Genomic DNA, 13,949 nt, shown 5'->3' with positions numbered 1-13,949 from the left:
ACCCCTGAGTAACTAATTTAAGTTTACTTTATCAATAATAATGCATGCAAGTGATCCGTTATATAGATAGCAAAAATGACTAGAATCTCAGATAAGTTGACATCTTTCTAATACAGTTATATTATGGCTTATATTAATACCAAGGGAAAAAATGAATCTGAAATTATGGCCTATCCATATCTCTAATTCAGATTGGTCTCCTTAGTAGGAGTTCCCTCAACATACATTCAGTCATTGATTTTATCCAGTCTTGACTGGTTGGGAAATCTTGTACAACAGTGTTTAAAAGAAGGCTAGGTTTGCCCTTCTTTCAGTCATTACTGGTGGTAAAAAGCAGTAGTCAGAATAAAAAACAAAGCCAAAAGGGCAAAATTTCATTAAACACTGTTAACCTTTGCCCTTTTGGCTTGGGTCTTGGTTTTCTCCACAAAATGGAGTATTCATTTCCTTATAAATTCATGCATGCTTCCCAAATTTCCAAAGGCTCCTGGGATATGCCACCATCCCTTTTATCTTGGGCCCACAGTGCTGTCCTCATAGGACTAACAGTTTTTCCAGTAAATGAGTCAAAATTTGTGCAGAGCACTCTAGGAATGTTTATTACCATTAAGTAAAGGAGGGTAAATAATGATGTTCATGGAAAACATTGAAATTAAAGCAAAAGATTTTTTATTAAAATTTATCTACTGATTCTTGACAAACTCTGACCACTTTGTTCCTATGACTTCAAGTCCAATATCTTGAACTGAACTTAGTATCTCACTCACCTCTCCATCCTGTCCTCAATTCCCTACCCCCCCCTTCACCTCCTCCCCAAAAAAGTCTCTGCCCATTTCCTTCATTGTCGTTATTTCTTTTGAGGGCTTTACCCTCTTCCCAGTCAACCAGATGTGAGACCTTGGAATCATATTTTTTTTTTCCCCCTCCTTTACCCTAGCATTTTTGCAGTTGGTCTTATAAATTGTTTCCACAGTTTTTCTCTACTCACCTTGTTACCACCTTAGACCCTCATCACCTCTTACCTTCACTATTGTAATGGCTTCCTGATCTATTTCTTTGCTTCTAAGTTTCCTCAAATCCATATTGAGTAGCTGCAAAAATAAACTTACTAAGTAGAGATATGACTGTCACATCTCTCCTCAAAAGCTTTTGGTATTTGCCTCTTTCTGTAGAATAAACTAGAAGCTGCTTAGTCTACCATTTAAGGCCTTTCACATAACTCTACCTTTCCAGCTGATTTTTTTACATTATTTTTCACTACTACATACTTCATAGTGTTACTGTGGCTGTCAAATGAGATACCTCTTTGTAAAGCTCTTTATACATTTCACATAAGCTATTCAAATGTATTATCTGTTTGTTGTTCAGGTACTCAACATTGTAGCCAAGTTGGACTACCATTTGTTCCCAGAACTTGACATGCCATTTTCTTTTTTTTAAATGCTCTCTATGCCTAGAGTTTCTTGCTTTATCTCTATCTGAGAGAATCCTTCTTTTTTTTTTCAAGGATGCTTATTTTTCCATTCTGCCATGAAGTGCTCCTCTCCCTCTGCCAATTAAAGTGTTAAAAGTGTTCTCTCTTTCCCTAGTACTCTGGGTCTCTCTTTTGTCCCTATCACATACATACCTTATGTATAATACTATGATACTATGTGTCACATAATACCTTATGTACTATACATGTACTACCTTAGGTTGTTGAGACCAAAGGACTCTGTCATTAGTATCTGCATTTCCAAATTACATATTCCTGATTAAAGTTATTTCCACTTACTATTTTTTGTATGTATCCCTATCTATAACCAATATCACTTTTTTAATGAAAACATTCTATTCCATTAGGAAATGTTCCTGACAGGTGACAGGCACTAATATTAAAATGTCATTTTATCCATATTTTTTCCTTTTCAGGCACTGAACTCACCTTCAACTACAATCTAGAGTGTCTAGGGAATGGAAAAACTGTTTGCAAATGTGGAGCACCAAACTGTAGTGGTTTCTTGGGTGTTCGGCCAAAGGTATTGCTTCCTAGTGTCTTGTTAGTGCTGCTGATAATGGATTTCATGGAGGAAAAGATATTTTTGCCTTCAGTTATCTACATTAGTTATTCACTAAAGCATTTTGATGTTGATTGAACCTCCTCTCTTAATAGCTGAGATACACAGGATATATGGGGCATTTACGTGTTTTTTTCTGACTTTTAACTGATAATCTTGGAAAATAAAAAATGTCATCACCTCCTTTTTTTACTGCTTCCCAGTTCCGTTTCATCTTTAGTTAAACTTATTCGAACTCTCAGCATCTTGACACAAGAGAAAAACTGCTTCATTAGTAAGCATTTAGATGGTTCTTCCTGCTAAATGTTACATTTTGTCTACTAAAAAAACAAGTCTTGGGTTTTTACTGTCAACGAGGTCAGAATTTAAAATATAAGGAAATTAGTAATGGAGTTGGTAAGAAATAAAATGTATAGAATCAAAAGCTGTTTTTAGATGCATAAGAATATAGATTATCTAGTCCAACCTCCCTCATTTTACAGCTGGGACGGTGGGTGATGGGGGGAGTGGGATGAGATTTGAAGCTTTAAGAAGCTGAGAGGTAACCTCTCTCAGACCATGCCACTTCATGTCTGAAGCTTGTCCAAGCTAATGAAGGTGGAAACTCCTTAGTGATTTTAGATGGAAAGTTATCTTGATTATTGAATTTTTAAAAGTTCTTTTTAAAATGAGAATTAGGGTAGATTTGATATTTTTTTAAAAACACACATAATAAATACCTAAATGCAACCAATAGCTTACATCACTAACAGTCAGTTACAATCAGTCCTGTGTGAGCACCCTTTTTTCCTTTGCTGTTCAAGTCAGCTTGAAGGCCAGCTGACACTAGGAAGACCTACTTTCAAATGCTGTCTGGACATTTAGTAGTTGTATAACTAGAAAGGTTCAAGCCAGCTTGAGAAGTTAGGAACTAACAAGAAAAATAGTCTGTTGACTGACAGATCTCTTTCCCACAGAATCATCCCAATCCCACAGAAGAGAAATCCAAGAAACTAAAAAGAAAACAACAGGTAAAGCGCCGATCCCAGGGTGAAATTACGAAGGAGAGAGAAGATGAATGTTTCAGCTGTGGGGACGCAGGGCAGCTTGTATCCTGCAAGAAACCAGGTTGCCCCAAAGTCTATCATGCTGATTGCCTCAACTTGACGAAAAGGCCTGCAGGTTAGTACTAAGCCCACATTACAGGATCTGGTACTGTATCAGTCAGTGGCTGTCCTTTTGGCCATCTAGAATAATCTACTTCTAAGACCTCATATTTGCCACAGACTGAGAGTATATGAAGGATGGCCTTCCCATGTAATACTGTCCAGAAGAGGAGAGAAGGGTGACTTGGTTAGTTGAAATTTTGATTTTCTTTTAGTTCATGAAAATGTGTCTCCATATTTGAAATTCTTATTTGTTAAGATGAAAGGAAAATGTGGGGTAGCTAGGTGGTACAGCAGATAGAGCACTTGGAGTCAGGAGGACCTGAGTTCAAATCAGTTCTCAGACACTAGCTGTGTGACCCTGGGCAAGTCGCTTAACCCCAATTGCCTAAAAAAAAAAAGATAAAAGGAAGATAATAAAGAATGTGTAGGTTTGGAGTCAGTTACTGCCCATGAGGTAAATTTCTCAAGGAGCATTCAGAGAGATCAGAAACAAACTAATTGTCACCAGGCACCATGGTTGGAGAGTGGATAGTAAGAATGAGATTATAACCCATTTTTTCAGAAACTAAAGAGAGGTATGATGATCCTTTTGGCAGAATGGAGGTTTTAGATGACTTTAATGTTATGTCCTTTGGAAGCCAGTGGATTGTAACAGATTATCAAGAACCTAAGAGTGAGTAATGATGTAGAAATTAACATACTGAGTTTAAACTATACGTTCTAGTCACATAAAGGTGAAGTATTGACTGTGAATGATATCTGTCTGAAAGAACCTTGATTATCATTTAGGTGGTACTATAGATAGAGTGCTGGACTTGGAGTCAGAAACACTCAAGTTCAAATCTTACCCCAAGTATTTAATCACTGTATAGCCCTGGACAAATCACTGAATTTCAGCTTTTGTTTCCTCATCTGCACAGTTGAGGAAAATAATAACGCCTGGACTTGTGAAAATAACAACATCAGTACCTGTCTTAGAGTTATAGTGCAGATTGAATGAGATTTCCCCAAGATTTCCAACTTCCTCAAAGTTAGTGGTAGAGTCAGAACTAGAATCCAGGACTTTTGGCTTTCAACTTAGTGCTCTTTCAGTTTTACCCATAGATGCAGCAAATGCATTTCCTTACCTGAGTGTATTTTTATGCCAGGAACAGGAAGTGAATATGTAACACCGTGGATGACAGGATCCAAAAAGAATATGAAATTTAATTGGCATAAATATAGACTTACATTTGGGATCAACTGAATAAGTTCACAAGGTTATTTAAGCATTTCATTTGGGAAAATATCAAATTATATTTAGTATACTACATTAGCATAAGTCACCAATGTGTTGTGGCAGCAAAAAAAGATAATCTTAGGCCACATTAAGAGAGGTTTAGTTTTCAGAAAAGATGAGGTTATAGTTATAATCATTTCTGCTTCATTCAAATCATATTTGGTTAGTGTTATATTCAGTTATCACAATCACATTTTTTAAAGGTTATTGAGTCTCTGCATGGGGCACTAAGATGGTGAGGAGGATGGACACCTTGCCAGATGAGGTTCATTTGGAGAAACCTGCAGTGTTTAGCTAGAAGAGATTTAGATCGGAAAAGATGGATTAGGTGTTTTCTGCTGGCCTGACATTGCAGAACTAGAAACAGTGGATGGAAAATTGTAGAAGGGCACTTTTGAGCTGGATGTAAAGACAGTTCCTCTCAACAATTAAGAGCTGTACAAAGGCAGAATTGGCTACCTTAAGGGAGGTATAGTGAGGTCTTCCTCCTTAGAGGTCTTCATGAGGCAGCTGAATGACTACTTGTCAGAGATGTTATCTCTTTAGTCATAGGATAACATTAGATGAACCTTTTCCAGCCTTAAAATTTTGAAACAGCTACTATTAGACATTGTCAGGGAATGAAACCCCAATCATAGTCTCAGAGGAATTGATGCTCTTAAGAAGAGGTTCTTACGTTATGTACACTGGAGTAGAGAGTAACATTTATCAGTTTTTCTGTCAGTAGTTTTTAAGGTGATGAGATTGAAGAGTCTTTGTAACTAGTTTTGGCATTGGTGATATGAACTTGGCTATGCTGAGGCGTGCAACATGTATGTGAAGGTCATTTATTCTTCCACAGTCATTCAGTGGCTCACTACAGGCACCCGAAACACAAAACTTTGTGGAGACGCCAGCATGAGACCCAACATGTAGCATTTGGGTGGCAGAGGGAGTATCTCCAGTGCTGTAGACAGAAAAGAGGAGAATAAAGAACTTTCCAGGGGCAGCTAGATGGCGCAGTGGATAGAGCACCAGCCCTGGATTCAGGAGGATCTGAATTCAAATTCAACCTCAGACATGTAACATTTACTAGCTGTGTGACCCTGGGCACAAGTCACTTAACCCCATTGCCTAACCAAAAAAACAAAAATAAAGAAGTTTCTACCTCCAAGAGTAAGTCTTCTGTGCTACAAATGCACAGAAGATTAGGATAAACACCTCAGCTCTTTTTTTAAGAACCTTCAATCAGGCTGTTTAGCACTTAAACAAGAGTGAGTCTTTGCTACCAAATAAGTGGTTGATTTCCCTATTCTATTGGTGGCTAAGCAAAGAGGTGCAAGATGCATTGATAATTTTCATTTCCTGCACACCTTCCAAAACAGATATATTTTTGTAGCACAATGATCATTCCATTTTCGTTAACTACTCCTCCAGACTCTGTGAAATAGTTTTTCTTGTGTAGACAAAGAAGCAAAGGAATAAGTGATTTGTGTGCTATCCCTCTTAAGTTGATTAGGATTAAAAACCTTCAGTATGGGCAGGCTACTGAACCATGTGATATCTCCTGTGTACCTATTTAATACTGCACTGCTGTTCTTTCTCCTTTTCAGGGAAATGGGAGTGTCCGTGGCACCAGTGTGATGTTTGTGGAAAAGAAGCTGCATCTTTTTGTGAGATGTGCCCTAGTTCCTTTTGCAAACAACACCGAGAGGGAATGCTGTTCATCTCTAAACTGGATGGTCGCCTATCTTGCACAGAGCATGATCCATGTGGCCCCAACCCTCTGGAGCCTGGGGAGATCCGTGAGTACGTGCCTCCCCCTGTGCCGCTGACTTCAGGTGCAAACACTCAGCTAGCAGAGCAGCCTTCTGAGATTCCTGCTCAAAGACCCCTGATGGTGGACAAAGCCCCTGGGGCAATGGGCCAAAGGCTCCAGCTGTCAGAGAAAACATTAGTAGGAACATGTCAGAGGCCACAATTGTCTGATAAACCACTTGTGATGCCTGACTCCACACCCCAGTCACCAGATAAGACCCCTGGAGTATCAGGTCCAAGACCTCAGCCCTTAGAACTAGGCCAGAGGCCAGCAGACACATCTCTTGTAGTGACAAGCCCCAGACCTCAACTATCTGACAAACTTCCAGTGTCAGGCCCAAAATCCCCACCATCAGTCAGGTCCTCAGTAGCAGCTGGCCTCAGGTCCCAACTGTTGGACAGACCTCTAGCTTTAGCTGGCCCAAGGGCTCAATCTTTGGATAAGTCCTTGGCTTCTCTCAGCTCAAAGTCTCAGCAACTAGATAGGCCTGTAGTTACTACTGGACCAAGACTCCAGGCATCAGACAAGTCCCCCGTTACAAATGGCCCAAAGCCCCAGACCTCAGACAAGCCCCCAGTGACAACTGGACCTAAACCCCAGACCTCAGACAGACCCCTTGCCCCTTTGGGCCAGAGACTCCCACCTTCAGAAAAAGTACTGTCAGCTGTAGTCCAGAATCTTGTATCTAATGAAAAAGCACTAAGGCCTGTGGACCAAAATACTCGGCCAAAAGATCGAGCTACTATGGTTATTGAACTGAGTCCTCGTCAAAAGGAACGAGCAGCTTCACCTCATGAAATTACACCCCAGCCCACTGAAAAATTACCAGTGCTGGAGCAGAGTCCCTGGCCTGTTAACAAAGCACTGGGACAAATGCCTCGGGCAGCTGAGAAAGTTCACCCTTCTGAACCAGTCCTCCAAGCATCTGGAAGAGCTTCAGTCCCTGTGGAACACACCTGGCAGGCTGGCAAAACACTCATACAAGCCAGACTGATCCCGCGGCCCCCTGCCAAGGGTTACTTGTTTGAACAGGCTCCTCGGGCCACAGGACGTGCACCTGTGTCAATGGAGCAGAGCTCTGGGTCATTCGGCAAAGCCTTAGCCTCAGGAGAATCCATGGCTGGATCCCCACAACCCCCAGGGCTTGCCACAAAAGCAACACCATTGATGGTGCAATCCCCTAGGCCCCCTGTCAAATCACCAGACCTTGTTCCCCCAGCAGAGAAACGGTCAGCAGTGCCAGAGCACCCCCCCTGGGCCCTGGGGAAATCCCCAGCAGGGCTCACTCCCTGGCCTGTGGGCAAAGTGCTGACTGCAGCCAAGCTGAGTCCTGGTCCTACTGGGGCAGACCAGCCATTGGCACAGACTTGTCGGTCACCTGGGAGTCCACAGACATTGGCACAGACTTGTCGGCCCCTTGGCAAAGGGCTAATCAAAGGGCCAGACCCTAAGCCTGAGCAAAGTGCAGTACCAGCTCTTAACCAGACCCCTTCCAGCCATGAGCCTGCAGAGTCGAAACAGAAGTGATGATAGTAAATGCCATGTGGCCAGACAAGGTTTGCCCACTGGGGTATTGTTTGGGGAGGGAAGTCTTTTCTTTCTCTCTCTTTCTTTAAAAAAAAAAAAAACAAAAACAAAAAAAAACCCTTTTCCATTGTCATCCTTCCTATATTCCCCAACTCTCAGAAACTCTTGTGACATTAGCCAGCGGGGGTGGCTTGAGTTATCAATGTACCAAATTCTAAGTGGGGGCCCCCAATCAAGGAGACAGGCTGTGGTCCTTTTTCCTTCTTTTTACACATGGTAAACTTGAAATAAAAATTCCACTCTGGATTCAAGCATGGAATTCAGTTCCAGTGGTCAGGTTGGAAAGATAGTGGGGTTTCCCCAGTCCTTTGGAGGGGAGGGAATTTGTATCTGTGAGGCTTGGGAACATCCTTTGAGAGAAAGTGATGGCTTTTCATTCTGCTCCTAACCTTTCGAGAACCTTTGACCAGGAAGCAAGTGGTGATGTCAAGGTGGACTCTCAGCTCCACTTGTCTCCTGCATTTTGATGCTCCTACCCCCAGAAGTGGTTGTGTTATCTGAATAACTCCTGGCAGATGGGTCCTCACATGCCCAGGTCCACATGTGCTTTCCACATAGAGAGCTCACTTCAGGGTCCAGTTTTAAGAGGGGTACAGTGATAACACTACATGGGTTGCCCATTGTGCAGCTGATGTTTCTATTCAAGTTAGCCAAGCCCTCAGAGTTGTCCTTATTCGAACTTCGAACTTATTAGAACAGGTTGATATGCCTCTGCATGAATGGTTGGGCAGAGGAGCTGGGCTGGAGAAAAACAGGAGCATCTCTATTTGGAGCACTGTCCCTGAAACAGACCGTCCTCCGTGCTCACCTCTAGCAAATACTCAGGTGCTTTGGAACAAAGTGTGTCTTTGTGCTAAGTCTCAGTGGAAGTAGGTTTGCCAGGTTATCAGTGGGTTCTGCATCCCACACCAATGTAGGAAAATAAATTGCTTCTGCATGCTTCCTATGCGTGTTGAACTAATACAATAGTTCCTTATTCCAACCATGAGAAAAGGAGCCTGCTCACCTAAGAGGAGGCATCATTTACTTCCTCCTTTCTACACTATATGGTAGGCTCCATCTAACTCTCACCTGAGAATAATTTTGCTTTCTCTTATGAGAGTTTTGCTTTGCTGACTGAGGTCAAAACTGTATCTGGCCCCATGACTTGGGACCAAACAAGCTTCTAGAAGAACCAAGGCTGAGGAGACATGGTGTAAAGCAATGTCCAAGCTAGGCAACAACTCCTTGAAACTGCTGATAATCTTACTGCTGCCCTAAACTGGGAACAGAGGGACTGGGAAAACTGTTGGTGCTACCCTTCCCTGTGGTTAGCCCAGTTCACTGACTGCCAGCAAGAAGTGCTGTTTGGCCAGTACTCTCCCCCTTTCCCTTACCAGCCCTCCCCTACCTATAACAAATATTACCTCTGTGTTTTGCTAACTGGAGAAGCTGTCAGGCAGTAGGCCCTATCCTGGCCGTTCTGTCTCAGCAATGGCTTTTCCACCCCATTAGCATTCTATACTTTGTCCTAACTCTCATTCTAAATAATTGTACCCTTGGAAATAAGGAACCCCTTGCTATGTGAGTTCATCTCCATTCTGGCAAGAGAAAAACAAGTGGACATTGCAGGGAGTTGCTCCCTGTAGTAAGAACTAAAAGAACAAGCCTATATATTTTCAAAACTGGTCTCTACAGAAGAGACAGGATTGAACCTCATTTCTAAATCCCAGACAGAGGGTTGAGGTCATTCTTGTATCTCCTCTCCATTCTGAAGCATTTGGCATCCAAAGCTGAATTCCCTCCTTATGGAATCCTTTCTCTCCAGGCCTTTCTGGCTAGACTGCACATCTCTCTGGAAGACCCACTGGGCTTTAATCCCTTGTTGGTTGTCCCTGTGAATGTGCTGCTAAGCTTCCTTCCAGCAGCAAGTGGGGGAGGAATGATATATTTCCTCCCCCACAGAAGTCCTCATCAAAGAGGAGAAAAATCAAAGCCTTTTTATTTCCTTTTAAAAAATAATTTTAAACCATGAAAATATATTTTAAAAAAGAGAATATACCCAGAAACACTGAGGCTCAGTATGTTAAGTATTTATCATGTGTGAGAAGAATAAATATATATAACTTACATTTGTAGGGTCTTCTACCCTTGACCCCAAGAATTCTCCTAGACTGTTTGTAGTGTTGATTCTGTGCTCACCCCATTCCCTTCCTAACCTGTTTCCCTTGCACTTGTAGTTGTTACCAGAAAGGAATCCATACTGCACTGTCAGAATCTGTTTCACTTTGTTGTGTGTTGAAAAAAAACAAAAACTACCCTAGCTCTTCATTTCATGAAATAAACTGTGAATATTTTTGGTGCAGGCTATTTAAAAATTTTTTAGTGGAGGAGTCTTAATTTTAAAGACACCTGTCCTATTAAGTAGTATTGCTGAGTTAAGTCAGTCATACGTCAGAAACTTTGGCTAGGCTCAGGGGAGCAGGCATGCAGACCTAAAAGTGTGGAGCCCTAGGTAGGCCCTTGATTGTTTTCTGTTGATAAACTTCCTCATTTTAACAAGGTCTCACAATCTTTCTCCCAAACAGCCAGGTGAGGGAAACATTCCTGGTTCAAACTTGTAAGACAGCCTCTGTGGGCTGTGCCTAGTGTCTGTGCAGTTCCTTCTTTGACTGGATGGTCCCTATGGCCAGGAACTTTCTTGGGGAGTAAAGTACACCTGTGTTAGTGCATGGTAACATGCTCCTTGTTGATAGGATACAACATGGGATAGTTATCAGAAATCACCACTAGGATGGTTCATGACTAGCAAGAAATGCCTTTAAAATTCAAAGTAAGTGTAGGCTCAGTACTGGGGGAAGAGTAAATTGGAATACAGCAGATCCCGTTTTTAACCTGGCCAACCCTAATGGGTCCTCCTAAATGCCAAATACCGAGGAGGGAGTGGGGACCTTAAGAGTCCTCACTGACAAGATGAATGGACTCTAAATGTAGTAAAGAATCTAAACTGAGTTCAGGACTGGTAGGGGTGTGGGGAGGGGGGGTGATTTTGATTCCTTGAACAAGAGCTTAAAAATTGCCAGATCTATGAATGTTCCCTACCAACCCCAGCTCTTCCTCCACCAGACTCCTGGGAGAGGGTGGTAACTCTTCGTTACAATAGAAGCTATTTGTACTGGCCTTTAAAGCCCCAGCTTCCTCTCCTGCCACTGAAATCTAAGGTTCTTCCCATTGTGATCATCTTTCAATGTTAATTAAGGTCACTGAAGCACCCAGGGGTTAGTGATCCAAAAATTCCTTTAGGTATTAAATCATTGCTTGCTGCTTCACGGCTGAAAAGCTGGAGAATGAGGAGATCCTGGGGGTGGATGGGTGGAGAAAGAGGTGATGAAAGATAAGTCTTTTGAATTTTCAAGCTAGAAATTAATGCATTAAAATGTATCAGGGATTCTTTACAAAGATAGTTGTAGGTGAACTTCCCAAGTGCTGTGACCCAGTAATAGAATAATTTTGGAGGGCAGCTTGAGAGAGTACCCTTTCATTTTGATACCCTTCACATTAGCAACACCTTTGGCAGAGATAAGGAGAGGACTTGGGTGAGTTAACTGTATGCTCTGATCTACTGCACTTTTTGTACAGGTTCCAATCCATGGCTTCCCTCTCAGAGGCTCTCGTTGGAACATTATGATCCTGACTCGAGACCCACCAGCCAAATGGCTGAAGTTGACTTTGTGATCTCTGCATTTCTAATTCCTGCTGGCTTGGGTGCTCTCTAAAGTGACACTTAAGAGGCTAGTAATGGGAAAGGGCCTTCGGTTCCTGCATACCTATTGGGTGGTGGAGTGATGGGGTTGGAGGGTTGTCTTATCACTTGTAATACAGTGCCAGGCCCCTGCCAGCTGTTCAGTGTTTTCTGACATTCCAGAGTTGTAGAACTAAGTGATGAATATATGTGGCTTTAATTGGATGTGCCTAATTATTCTTGACTAAGCTTCCTAGGGTCAGCCAGTCCAGAGGTTGCATTAGTGTGATAAATCTGCATAAGAATAGTTAATAGTTAAATCGCATTGTACACAAAAATTCATCTATGGTGCTATTTTCTTCATACAAGCACTGCCAAGGGATGAGCAAAAGGTGGGCAGGAGCTGGTGGTTTAAAAAAAAAAAATCCCAGTGCTTCCTGTTAGGGGCAAGAAACTTCATACAGAAAAAGCATTTTATTTAGGTTCAGATCATGTGGGCCAGGTGGAAGGAAAAACAAGCCTGCCCCTAAAGGTCTGCCCTCAACACCATTGGGGCCAGTACCAACTTGTCAAAGAACTTGGGGCATAGGATTGGAATTGGGACCTCCCTTCTTCCAGCCAATATGTTTCTCAAGATGTGGAGCCACTGAGCCCACAAAAGGGAGAGTCTACCTGTGCTTCTCCTACAGAACAGATTGGTGTATAATCAGAAAATGTATCTGCCACCTTCCTTTGCCAGAAAATGGGGCCCATCTCTCTTCCCCCTCCTGAATGAGCAGCCCAAAGTCAGTTTGTCTTTTATCTTTTAGACCAGGTGTGACCCATCATGGCTGAGAGGGATTATTTGGTGAAGGGCAAGGATGGGAAAAAAAGACTGGTATTGAACACAGCATGAGCATAAGAAGCTACTTTAAAAAGCACTCTGAGGAGAAATATTTGCTAGAAACATAAGGGAAAAAAAAACAAAACACTGTTTCCTGTTGTCATGTGGTACCTTCTCACAGTGCTTTCCTGTCCCCTACTTTGCTACTTAAGTAGGGATTTTAAGATGGGCATTGATGCCTCTGGGCCTTAAAGTCTGTTAGAGACCCCAACCCCCAAAGCCAAGTGAGACTTTGTAGCTTGCTAGAGGAAATGGTTTGGCCAAAGGCAGCTCTCACATGCATAGGTGGGGTGGGGTGGGGATGGGACTGGTCTGCACTTGGTGTTCTGGTGCTTACTATGTGTGCACGTGTGCTTGAGTGTGATTGGGTGGGGGGAGGGTGTTGCAGTGCGTGAAGAGGCACACAGAAGTTTGTCAAAGACCAACTTACTCATGACAGCTCTCTAGTTCTCACTAGGGTCTTGGCAAAGAACACATTAAAAGAAGCTGACAATAGATATATATATATATATATATATATATATATATATATATATACACATATATGTATGTATATATAGATATATATACACATACACATATTTTTAGGAGAGGGAGAAGGGGGGGGAAAGAGAGTCTTGGACCATTGCTTAGTTTCTTTTTGCTCCCCTTAGACTGTCGGCTGTCTGTAAGTGAAACGAAAAAAGGGGAGCCCTGCTCTAAGAGCCCCCATGATATGTACTGTAATTCTTTGTATATAGAAGAAAAAAATTACTGTAAAGTAAAGTTTAACTTTACTCTTACTGCCCTGGCCCTGTGTTTTGTCTTACTACATATGGGGTAACACTATAGCTAAGGCTGAGAAAAAGGAGGATGGGAGTATCCAGGGCTCAACAGACCAGTGCTGCTTGTGTTAGCATAGTCTTCCAGACTAGTGGCCGTGGTTTCTGCTTTGCCACAGTATGTGCCTCAGCATTAGACATCTAATAAGCATTTATTGAGGGTCTATGTCCAGCACTACGTTTGGCACTAGGAGACAGTTTGCATAACATGATTTCTGCCCTCTTGGAGCATATAGACTGGTAAATCCAAACTGCTGTCAGATTTAAAAGTACATCAGAGAGGTACAAACAACAGTGTTTGGTATTGAGAGAGGAAACTAGTGATCACAGAAAACTGAGCTAAGATGATATAGAGTCAGACTTTGAAGAATGAAGAGGAAGTCAACTTTGAGGAGTTGGTTTACAAAAAGGAAGCTATACCCATAGTACTTTCCAAGTGGGTAATTCATGTATGGACTCACTTCCTGAAGGTTTGCAGCCAAGGCTTACATACAGGTCAGGATTAAGAATTTGTGGCTGCTCAGTGGTGACCCCTCTCATCGTTGAAAAGGGCCTATAACATACTGTGCTGGCTCCATCTATTTCTCCCTAAATATGTGGACTTTTCAGCATAAGGGACTGAGCTTTATCCCACCTTCATCTGAACACCCCCCAG

At 42.1% G+C, this 13,949-nt stretch overlaps 1 protein-coding gene across 8 annotated transcripts in view; it reads left to right on the top strand.

The window, feature by feature from the left end:
* NSD1 (nuclear receptor binding SET domain protein 1) overlaps nt 1-13,255 on the top strand; it is a 166,487-nt gene extending 153,232 nt beyond the window's left edge. For 6 of the 8 annotated variants that reach the window (XM_020998552.2, XM_020998554.2, XM_020998557.2 and 3 more), the window contains 3 exons: nt 1,912-2,018; nt 3,014-3,218; nt 6,077-13,255. In XM_020998552.2, coding sequence (XP_020854211.1) covers nt 1,912-2,018; nt 3,014-3,218; nt 6,077-7,809 — 2,045 coding nt within the window. In that variant the 3' untranslated portion in view covers nt 7,810-13,255. The remainder of the gene's footprint in view (nt 1-1,911; nt 2,019-3,013; nt 3,219-6,076) is intronic. The other 2 variants (XM_020998559.2, XM_020998555.2) reach the window with 2 other exon arrangements.
* Nucleotides 13,256-13,949: the final 694 nt, after the last annotated feature.

The sequence above is a fragment of the Phascolarctos cinereus genome, unplaced genomic scaffold (assembly GCF_003287225.1).
Source record: "Phascolarctos cinereus isolate Bilbo 61053 unplaced genomic scaffold, phaCin_HiC Scaffold_2;HRSCAF=192, whole genome shotgun sequence".
Lineage (NCBI taxonomy): Eukaryota > Metazoa > Chordata > Mammalia > Diprotodontia > Phascolarctidae > Phascolarctos > Phascolarctos cinereus.
The sequence above is the reverse complement of the archived record's forward strand: the minus strand, read 5'-3'. Positions and strand labels throughout refer to the sequence as shown.